At 41.5% G+C, this 12,049-nt stretch overlaps 1 protein-coding gene across 3 annotated transcripts in view; it reads right to left on the bottom strand.

Moving 5' to 3' along the window:
• Window positions 1-12,049, bottom strand: part of LOC126278376 (uncharacterized) — a 355,754-nt gene that overhangs the window by 223,703 nt on the left and 120,002 nt on the right. For 2 of the 3 annotated variants that reach the window (XM_049978452.1, XM_049978451.1), the window contains one exon: window positions 10,675-10,756. In XM_049978452.1, coding sequence (XP_049834409.1) covers window positions 10,675-10,734 — 60 coding nt within the window. In that variant the 5' untranslated portion in view covers window positions 10,735-10,756. The remainder of the gene's footprint in view (window positions 1-10,674; window positions 10,757-12,049) is intronic. The other variant, XM_049978453.1, reaches the window with a different exon arrangement.

The following is a 12,049-nucleotide window of genomic DNA, read 5'->3' as shown; positions in this document are numbered from 1 at the left end:
CCTCATTAGTTACGTGATCTATCCACCTTATCTTCAGTATTCTTCTGTAGCACCACATTTCGAAAGCTTCTATTCTCTTCCTGTCCAAACTAGTTATCGTCCATGTTTCACTTCCATACATGGCTACACTCCAAACAAATATTTTCAGAAATGACTTCCTGACACTTAAATCTATATTCGATGTTAACAAATTTCTCTTCTTCAGAAACGCTTTCCTTGCCATTGCCAGTCTACATTTTATATCCTCTCTACTTCGACCATCATCAGTTATTTTACTTCCTAAATAGCAAAACTCCTTTATTACTTTAAGTGTCTCATTTCCTAATCTAATTCCCTCAGCATCACCCGATTTAATTGGACTACATTCCATTATCCTCGTTTTGCTTTTGTTGATGTTCATCTTATATCCTCCTTTCAAGACACTGTCAATTCCGTTCAACTGCTCTTCCAAGTCCTTTGCCGTCTCTGACAGAATTACAATGTCATCGGCGAACCTCAAAGTTTTTACTTCGTCTCCATGAATTTTAATACCTACTCCAAATTTTTCTTTTGTTTCCTTTACTGCTTGCTCAATATACAGATTGAATAACATCGGGGAGAGGATACAACCCTGTCTCACTCCTTTCCCAACCACTGCTTCCCTTTCATGCCCCTCGACTCTTATGACTACCATCTGGTTTCTGTACAAATTGTAAATAGCCTTTCGCTCCCTGTATTTTACCCCTGCCACCTTTAGAATTTGAAAAAGAGTATTCCAGTCAACATTGTCAAAAGCTTTCTCTAAGTCTACAAATGCTAGAAACGTAGGTTTGCCTTTTCTTAATCTTTCTTCTAAGATAAGTCGTAAGGTCAGTATTGCCTCACGTGTTCCAACATTTCGACGGAATCCAAACTGATCCTCCCCGAGGTCCGCATCTACCAGTTTTTCCATTCGTCTGTAAAGAATTCGCGTTAGTATTTTGCAGCTGTGACTTATTAAACTGATAGTTCGGTAATTTTCACATCTGTCAGCACCTGCTTTCTTTGGGATTGGAATTATTATATTCTTCTTGAAGTCTGAGGGTATTTGGCCTGTCTCATACATCTTGCTCACCAGCTGGTAGAGTTTTGTCATGACTGGCTCTCCCAAGGCCGTCAGTAGTTCTAATGGAATGTTGTCTACTCTCCGGTCTTCTGTAGCACCATATTTCGAAAGCTTCTATTCTCTTCTTGTCCAAACTATTTACTGTCCATGTTTCACTTCCATACATGGGTACACTCCATACAAATACTATCAGGAACGACTACCTGACATTTAAACCTATACTCGATATTAACAAATTTCTCTTCTTCAGAAACGCTTTCCTTGCCATTGCGAGTCTACATTTTATATCCTATCTACTTTGACCATCATCAGTTATTTTGCTCCCCAAATAGAAAAACTCCTTTACTACTTTAAGTGTCTCATTTCTTAATCTAATTCCCTCAGCATCACCCGACTTAATTCGACTACATTCCATTATCCTCGTTTTGCTTTTGTTGATGTTCATCCTTTATCCTCCTGTCAAGACACTGTCCATTCCGTTCAACTGCTCTTTCAAGTCCTTTGGTGTCATTGACAGAATTACAACGTCATCGGCGAACCTCAAAGTTTTTATTTCTGCTCCATGGATTTTAATACCTACTCCGAACTTTCCTTTTGTTTCCTTTACTGCTTGCTCAATATACAGATTGAATAACATCGGAGAGAGGCTACAACCATGTCTCACTCCCTTCCCAACCACTGCTTCCCTTTCATGCCCCTGGACTCTTAAATCTGCTATCTGGTTTCTGTACAAATTATAAATAGCCTTTCGCTCCCTGTATTTTACCCCTGCCACCTTTAGAATTTGAAAAAGAGTATTCCAGTCAACATTGTCAGAAGCTTTCTCTAAGTATACAAATGCTAGAAACGTAGGTTTGGCTTTCCTTAATCTTTTTTCTAAGATAAGTCGTAAGGTCAGTATTGCCTCACGTGTTCCAACATTTCTACGGAATCCAAACAGATCTTCCCGGAGGTCGGCTTCTACCAGTTTTTCCTTTCGTCTGTAAATAATTCGCGTTAGTATTTTGCAGCTGTGACTTATTAAACTGATAGTTCGGTAATTTTCACATCTGTCAACACCTGCTTTCTTTAGGATTGGAATTATTATATTCTTATTGAAGTCTGAGGGTATTTCATCTGTCTCGTACATCTTGCTCACCAGATGGTAGAGTTTTGTCAGGACTGGCTCTCCCAAGGCCATCAGTAGTTCTAATGGAATGTTGTCTACTCCCGGGGCCTTGTTTCAACTCAGGTCTTTCAGCGCTCTGTCATACTCTTCACGCAGTATCGTATCTCCCATTTCGTCTTCATCTACATCCTCTTCCATTTCCATAATACTGTCCTCAAGTACATCGCCCTTGTATAGACCCTCTATATACTCCTTCCACCTTTCTGCCTTCCCCTCTTTGCTTAGAACTGGGTTTCTATCTGAGCTCTTGATACTCATACAAGTGGTTCTCTTTTCTCCAAAGTTCTCTTTAATTTTCCTGTAGGCAGTATCTATCTTACCCCTAGTGAGATAAGCCTCTACATCCTTACATTTGTCCTCTAGCCATCCCTGCTTAGCCATTTTGCACTTCCTGTCGATCTCATTTTTGAGACGTTTGTATTCCTTTTTGCCTGCTTCATTTACTGCATTTTTATATTTTCTCCTTTCATCAATTAAATTCAACATTTCCTCTGTTTCCCAAGGGTTTCTACTAGCCCTCGTCTTTTTACCTATTTGATCCTCTGTTAATAGTTACTGAACTGAATTACTTGAAGGAATACAGCAACCAGCCATTTTATATATACCGGGTGATCAAAAAGTCTATATAAATTTGAAAACTTAATCAACCACGGAATAATGTAGATAGAGAGCTAAAATTTGACACACATGCTTAGAATGACATGGGGTTTTATTAGAACAAAAAAAAAATAAAGTTCACAATAAGTCCGACAGATGGCGCTGGACAGCAAAACGTCAGTGACTGCACATGACAATCGTGAATAAAAGGAGCTGTAATGAGAGAGACAATCAGATTCGCCAGCAGTCACAGCATGTTGACGTTACCTGAAAAGACACTTTTAGTGTAGCTGTCTTATCAGAATGGGGAATGTGCTAGTTCAGCGTTACGATCCTATCGCCATAGGAAGGGGATTCGAACGGGTAAAGGTCCGTTGACAAATGCAGCCGTGGCGAGAATGATTTCGAAGTTCGAAGCCACGGGTTGTTTAGACGATAGACCCCGTACTGGCCGACCGAGCACAAGGCGTAATGCTGCTGTCACAGTTCAGGAAGAAATGGAGACTGTAGCGGGTTCGTCTATGCACGGGGAAGTCAGCGCTCGTGCAGTCGCACGTCGCACAGGCATTCCATACACTACTGTTTGATTAGCACCGAGGGGTACCCTCCGATACTATCCGTACAAAATCCATCGGCATAATGAGCTGTTACTGGCGATTTAGTGAAGCGGAGGGCATTTGCGGTGTGGGCGTTTCAAAAAATGGCGGAAGATGACGACTAACGTGTTGTGGACCGACGAAGCTCAACACGAGAAACTGCAGAATTTGGGCTACCCAAAATCTTTTAACTGTCGTGGAAACTCCACTGCACGACGAGAAAGTCACGGTATGGGTTGGATTGACCACATCTGCCGTTATCGGGCCATTTTTCGCCGAGTAAATACGTGATTCTGGTTTTGTAACTGCTACCGCGACGGGTGAGAGGTACGCCGATATGTTACAGAATCGCATCATCCCCAGCCTGGCTGATAAACACCTGCAGGATGGCGCGCTCCACCCCATTTTGCTAGACGCGTGAAGGATCTCTTGCGCTCGTCGTTTGGTGATGATAGTGTGCTCAGCTGCCACATTCGTCATGCTTGGCCTCCCAGGTCCCCAGACCTCAGTCCGTGCGATTATTGGCTTTAGGGTTACCTGAAATCGCAAGTGTATCTCTAGGAATGCTGAAAGACAACATCCGACGCCAGTGCTTCACTATAACTCCGGACATGCTTTACAGAGCTGTTCACAGCATTAGTCCTCGACTACAGCTATTGTTGAGAAATGATGGTGGACATATTGAGCATTTCCTGTAAAGACCATCATCTTTGCTTTGTCTTACTTTGTTATGCTAATTACTGCTATTCTAATCAGATGAAGTGCCATGTGTCGGACATTTTTTGAACGTTTGTATTTTTTTGGTTCTAATATAACCCCATGTCATTCCAAGCATGTGTGTCAATTTGTGCCTCTCTGTCTACACTATTCCGTGATTTATTCAGTTTTCAAATTTATACTGACTTTTTGATCACCCTGTAGCTTTACTTTTGACAAGACAGTTGTAGGGCTTTCACATATCTTCGTATGCGGTAATATATTGGTGTTTTCTGCAATACAACTTATTATCCACTGCAATTTGAATGGTGCAGTTGCCTTTTATTTGTAAGCTTAGGCTTCTGTTTCTACTACAAGTTACAGAAATATCATTCCAGACACTGACACACTGCTTGTCTCTCTTACATGCGCGCCTGCGGGCACACACACACACACACACACACACACACACACACACACACTTACAACGAATAAAATTGCAAAAACCATGAAGGCAGAAAACAACAAACGTCAAAACATGCAAGAAATGTACATGCTTTGATATGGAAATGTACATGCTTTGTACAAGCTAGTTTGGAATAAAGCCATCAGCATTTTGTACATAAGGAAAGATTACGTAGCGGGTCTCTCATTCATAAATCGCACTTTAGTGTTGCTTGTTTGCGAGAAAATCATGATATGTCTCATATAAAAAGGATAAACGCCTACTGGTATCGGAATTCCATAACGGGAGGATCGTAGACTACCTAAAATGCAGCTTGTCGTTCCGCCTTATTGTTGCTCGCAGTGATCGGGTGTCCACGACTTCCATGCGAAAATAGGATCGATGCATTCAAGTGGATATACAGGGTGAATCCGCGATGATGTTTCAAATTTTCAGGGATGATTGAGAATGAGATAAGGGACCCTGGTCCTGAAACGACCAACTAGAAAGTTGATTGGAATATAATGGAATACACGTAGTGGTGCTGTTGTTGCTAAGATTGTAGGGTAGACAATCCCGACGAGCAATTAGGTGTAGAGGTTGGAATTCTCGTAATAATTCAACTAATCCACTGCACATGGCGCACCGTGTACTGTCAGGAGCAATCAATGTCTGTACTGTAATAGACGCCAGTCTGTGTTTACAAGTTGAAATACTAACATCGGTCAGTCCTAATGGAATGGACATGGTTCCTTTGAAAGGACACAGCCTATTCAGTTCCGCATCCTTCCCTAATTGCAGCTTATGCTCCGTCTTTAAAGACCTCGTTGTCGACGGGACGTCAAATACTAATCTCCTCATGAAATGGAATTTTACCCAGTGTCGGAATTTGAAGACATGATTTTCGTTTAAGAGCAAGCAAATAGAAGCAGCAGAGAGGCAGAAAAGTGGTCCAGGACCAAATACCGTCCTAGAGGACATCCGGCTCACGCCATATTTCCAAAACTATTCCAAAGATTAGGTTTAACAGAGCTATTGGTGTCACAGTATAATGACCGATATGGACAACGAACCACACAGACTTCCGACCTAGAAGACTCAGTTGCTTGATCGAGTGGATGAGGCGCCAGCAGCCAGTACTCGATCAGTTGCACGTGAAATGAATGTTCCGCAGAGTGCTGTGTGGCATGTATTACGGGAAATGCAGCATGTCGTCTACTTCGGACCTCGTGTCGTGTTCAGCCAATGGTTCTTGCAGCGCCCTACAGTCGATCTTCACTTTCATGTGCTTTTCACGGATGAAACCTGTTTCACCAGAGACGGAATGCTAAATAAGTGCAACAGTCATGCTTTGCCCGATGGAAATCCTTACGCCACAGTTGTGAAGAGCCACCAATACAGATTCAGATTATCACTAAACATATGGCTAGGCATAGTTAGTATTAGGACTAAGCCTGTTTCTACTTGCTCCCAGTTTAAATACACCACTGTACACAGCGTTTCTCAGAGATACACTGCTCAGGTTCGTGGAACATAACCCACTTGTTATTCGCCGACGGATGTGTTTCCAACATGATGGAGCGCCACCCAACTTAGGATTGAGGGTTCCTGGACACCTAGTTCAGACGTTCCCGGGAACCGGACAGGCAGTGAACGTCCTGTTTCGTGGACCCCATCTCACCTCACTTGATATTTTCTTGTAGGACCATCTGAACATAACCCACTTGTTATTCGCCGACGGATGTGTTTCCAACATGATGGAGCGCCACCTAACTTTGGATTGAGGGTTCCTGGACACCTAGTTCAGACGTTCCCGGGAACCGGACAGGCAGTGAACGTCCTGTTTCGTGGACCCCATCTCACCTCACTTGATATTTTCTTGTAGGACCATCTGAACATTCTGCTGCTGTGAGTTACATGTTAGCGAAAATAGTTGCTTAAAGTCGGCGGTAGGCATAAAATATCGTCTGAAATTCAAATTGAGCAGGCAGTTCTGGAGTCCTCTAGAAGTGTAAGTGGTTGCGATAACTTACTTGAACTCTTAGCAACAAATAGTATAGTGCAAATACACAACATCATGGCGATACAAGGAGTAGTGAGCACAAAGTCGTTGTAGTGAGGCTGAATATCGTAATACATAAATACGCCAAAAATGAACTCAAAATACAGGGTGATTGTAATTAAAGTTAAATTTTCAAACCGCTGTCTAAACAACAACACTGGTCAGAATGACTTCAAATTGCAACGGAATATTATCGGATAAGGGGGAAAACGTAAGTCATAAGAAAAATAAATAGTTACAAAATGTAGCAATAGATGGCACTTTAAGCATCATAATTTAATAGTGGTCGACTACAAATGACAAATGAATCATACAACAATGCCTAAGGTGTACGTTTCACGTTAAACAAAGTGTACTACTCAGTGTGCATGGTTGTACAGCCGTGATACTGTTAGTTAAGTATGCCCATCCACCACGACAAGGTCATATGACATCGGATGGGAAAAATCGGTTTTTAATTAGCCTGAGGCACAAACCGCATAAAAAGCATAAATCAAAATCAAATCAGATTATTAATTTTCATGTGACTGGCGAAAACATGTTCAATATGCTGTCCATCATTTTCTGCAACAAGCTGAAATTGAAAAACAGCATGGTCCACAAATGATCGAAATGTTTCCAGGGTCACGTTTAGAATGTGTTGCGCAATGCGTGCCTTCAATTCAGCTAAATTTGCAATGGGAACACTGGACACAGCGTCTTTCAGATAGCCCCACAGCCAGAAGTCACACGGATTAAGATCAGGTGATCGGGACGGCCAGGCTGTAGGGAAATGGCGGCTGATAATTCTAGCATTTCCGAAATGGCGCTTCAGCACCTGTCTAACTGGATTTGCAATGTGCGGAGGTGCGCCATCTTGCATAAAAATAATCCCATCAACTCATCTACGCTGTTGGAGAGCTGGAATGACGTGGTTGCGCAAAAGACACTCATAGTGCTTACCAGTGAAGGTACAGGTAGCGGGACCGGAAGCACTTGTCTCTTTGAAAAAAAAATGGCCCTATGATAAAAGATGACGTAAACCTGCACCACACAGTGACCTACACAGAAGGAAGTGGTGCTGGTTGGTTTGCCTGTGGATTTTCCGTGCGCATGACGGATATTTTCATTTACGCAGTCTGACACATATACCGAGAGAGGTGGCGCAGTGGTTAGCACACTGGGCTCGCATTCAGGAGGACGAAGGTTCAATCCTACGTGCGGCCATCCTGATTTGGTTTTCCGTGATTTTCCTAAATCGGTTCAAGCAAATGCCGGGATAGTTCCTTTCAAAGGGCACCGCCGACTTCCTTCCCCATCCTTTGCTAATCCCATAAGACCGAGGACCTACCTGTTTGGTCTCCTCCATCGAATCAACCCCATCCCGACACAGACAGCGCCATGCATTGACCAAACTTCACACTATTTTTTTCTTGTGCAATACTTTTCCCCACTCTCCGATAATATTCCGTTGCAATTTGACGTCATTCTGACCAGCGGCGTGTTTTCTACAGCGTCTTGAAGGTTTTACTTTATTTTCAGTATAATCATCCTGTATATCTATTTAAGAAAGCAGATACAAATTCCCTTGGTGTCTTCCTAAGAGACTCTCTTCATTCCTGACAAACTAACTATATAAGCGCACACCAGACGTGGTGTAAATTCAGAGAAATAGTACTGATGTAAATTGATTTATAGCAAACAAATTAATAGCAGAGGGAACAGATCCCACATTGTAAACGAAACAGGACACGTTGCTGTTGCAGAAGCAGCGAGAAAAGCAAGCCAGATTTTTAAAAGTACGCAAAATCACCAAGATTGGCGATGTTTCACAGAAGCCGGAAATTTGGCGTGTACTTCAATGCGAGAAGTTTCTAACAGTGTCCACAACGAAACCCTCTATCGATAGTTGGCAGAAAATTCAAAAAGATTCTGGTCGTACGTAAAGTACACTAGTGGCTAATCACAGTTAATCCCTACCATGCACGATAGAAGTGATAATGTTACCAATGGCAGTGCCACTAAAGCGGAGTTACGAAACACGATTTTAACGAAGTTCCTTCACCAAAGAGTACGAAAAAAATATTCCAGAATTCAAATCAAGTCAATGAGTAAAACAGATGTCATATGTGTTTCCCAAGGAAATGTTATAGGCCCACTGTTGTTCCTGAGTTAGAACTAAACTAAATTCCGTCCGAACAGGCCTTGGAGGCCCAACGGTACCGTCCGGTCGCCGTGTCATCCTCAGACCACAGGCGTCACTGGATTTCCTGCGTTAGAAGACCTCTTAGATTGTTTGCAAATGATGCCGTCATTTGCCATCTAGATACCACGATAAGATCAAAACCAATTGCAGAATAGTTTAGACAAGATATCTGTAAGGTGTAAAAGTTGTAACTGACACTAAATAATGAAAAATCCGAGGTCGTGCACATGAGTACTATAAAGAATGCGTTAAATCTGAGTTACACGAAAATCGCGCAAACAGAAAGGCTGTCAATTAAACTAAATACGTAAGGATTACAATTACGGACTACTTAAACTGGAACGATCATATAGATAATGTCGCTGTTAAGATGAACCAGACCGCGTTTTACTTAGAAGATGAGACTTTTTCCGTACTCTGCTGGAGTATTTCTGTGCAACCTTTAATAGAAAGGATTGACAGAGAATATGGAAATGGTTCAAAAAGGGCAACTCGTTTTATATTATCACGAAATATGGGAGAGAGTGTAGCGGATATGAAAAGCGAGATGGGGCAGCAATCATTAAAGCAAAGGCGTTTCTTGCTGCGTCGACATGTTCTCACGAAAGTTCGTCCACCATTTCTTTCGAATGCGAGAATGTTTTGTTGATTCTCACCTACATTGCAGGAATTACCATCATAATACAATAAGAGAAATTAGAGATCGCACGGAAAGATTTAAGTGTCCGTTTATTTACGAGCGCTCTTTGAGAGTGAAACGGTAAAAAAATAATCTGAAAGTAGTTCGATGAAAACTTTACGAAAAACTTAAGAAGTAATTAATGTTACTCGAAACGGTTGGACGAAAATGATATCTGTTGTTTCTGGTCTGGATAAACTAATAAGTGGAATAGTAAAGGATATAGCTAATCGTGGAAACAATCTGAAAAGTCAGAGGACCTAAACTGCCATTTGCAGGTCATATTGGAAAGAATATCTTAAAGGCGCTACTGCTGACGGAAAGGAGAGGTGGATGACCCAGACATAGTTCAGTTTCAGAAAAGTATCCACACAGTTGTCTTACTGGCCCATAGAGTATGACAGGAACATGATGAGAGAATATTCTGCCAATAGCTCCACCTAAGTAAGAATGTTACGTTCAACGAAGAAAGGAGGAAGAACAAGAGGTGGCATTACCTGTTGCAAATTCACGATGGTGTATTAGAGAAGTTAAGGAGAATGATATGAAATTCCATCTATCGTCCACAAAAGTAAGCTGAGTGAAGAATAAAGACATAATTATAATTGTACACGACAATTTAAAAGCCTGTAGTGGATCATGAATTGAACCCGCGCCTTTTTGTATTGGCAGTGTTCCCCAAATTGAACTAGGCGAGTCCGCACCACAGACTGACTAAAAGCTTCAACCCTGCAACACTCTTATCTTGTTTTCTTTCAAAGTACACACCAGAATTCCCATGATACGATGAGATTTACAGGGGACAGTTGCAAATTGAGTAATGAGTGTACTCCACCAACAGCAAAGTAATTTAAGCGCAAAGCAGTTACGTGTTTGAAATGTTGAGTATGTAGGTGGATCTATATTTTCTGTGACACAAATTCTTGCAAAAACAAACATGGCCCGAAGCAGTGATGGGAAGGAAGCGTTGTTTGTACTTGTAAACAAATAATTTTTTTCTTCTTACTTGAATTTCTTTACTTAAAAAATACTGAAGAAACCTACACCACAAACAATTGTCACGTAGATCAAGTAGTCAGTAGACTGGATGACTAGCTATATCTATAGATGTACAAAGTAGTTGATATTTATCGTTAAATATTTATCCCTTACCGATACTTACAAATTGCAAAACCATCGGTTCAAAAGCCGACATGTCTCTCAGCCAGTCGTTCAGATTCATTCCTCAGTTCCTCGAACACCTGCTGCAAAACAATATCTTTTGTCACTGACATATTTAAGTTAATTAATAAATTCAGAATTATTGCTAAAACAAATTGTAGATACTTAGGATTTAATTAAAATGCTGAATAATAACTGTCAGTTTTCCATGTCGGCATGCTCCTTGATAACAATGGTGATACTGAAAAAATGTATCGGATCTGGAGAGCAATTGCTAGGAGAGCGCTACAGAAATTAACGTGACATACTGGCTTATGTCAGGTGACAGATGACATTTGTTTCGACAATTTCGTGATGTTTTGGGGAATGTGGGTTGCTTTTCAGTGGTTAAGGACTTTCTAGGCCACTGCCATACACAACGTTAGAAAACAGAGTTTCGAAATGCAGTCGTTCCGGTGTGGCCGAGCGGTTCTAGGCGCTTCAGTCTGGAACCGCGCGACCGCTATGTCGCAGGTTCGAATCCTGCCTCGGGCATGGATGTGTTGGATGTCCTTAGGTTAGTTAGGTATAAGTAGTTCTAAGTTCCAGGGCACTGATGACGTCCGATGTTAAGTCCCATAATGCTCAGAGCCATTTGAACCATTTTTTTGCAGTCGTTCATGTTTAATGGCTCTTCATTACAATAAAATTTGTTAGGTTCCGCCTTATTTAACGACATAGCTATGGGAAGGGTGGAACGAAGTTTAATCTCCAGTATTTCAGTTGCAAGTGAAACAAAGGTGGTGAACTCTGGTGCCTGATCGCCAGACTGTACTTCATTGTCTACGATTAACACCATAACTCTCCAAACAGTCTGCTGAGACACTGTACAGCGTCATGCAGGACATGTAGCAGTGATAATATACCACCCCTCCCTCCCCCTTTTTCAACAAACTCTAGTTAATCACTTTAATCACTAACAAGCAACACACTTCGATTGCAACTATTATCTGAGTACTGTTATCAGCATAGCTTAAGACACTTAAACTACTCCTCACAGTTAACGTATTAGTTTCGTTCACATAGCGAAGAAAAATTAATGTTTACGAATGACACTCAGCATCGCAGAATCGAAATGAAATTTTTAGACCGCTACATAATTCGGCCGCGGATGTGAAACTGACTGAGTGATCAAAAGTTTTACTCATGTTTTCACAGAGTTCGGAGAGTAGGAAACCACTGCTCGTTCGAATTACTGGTAAACCCGGAATGTCGTTGGGGGATTCACTCGTGCAGGCTGTCTCGAAATTGAATGTAAATTATTATAGCTTACATTTCAAAGTAACATGCGTCTCATTAGGAACTTAAAAAGTTTAGAGCTATGGACAGAGTCGAGT

This window comes from Schistocerca gregaria, chromosome 6, assembly GCF_023897955.1.
Source record: "Schistocerca gregaria isolate iqSchGreg1 chromosome 6, iqSchGreg1.2, whole genome shotgun sequence".
NCBI classification, from domain to species: Eukaryota; Metazoa; Arthropoda; class Insecta; order Orthoptera; family Acrididae; genus Schistocerca; species Schistocerca gregaria.
This window is presented reverse-complemented; position numbering and strand designations above follow the sequence as displayed.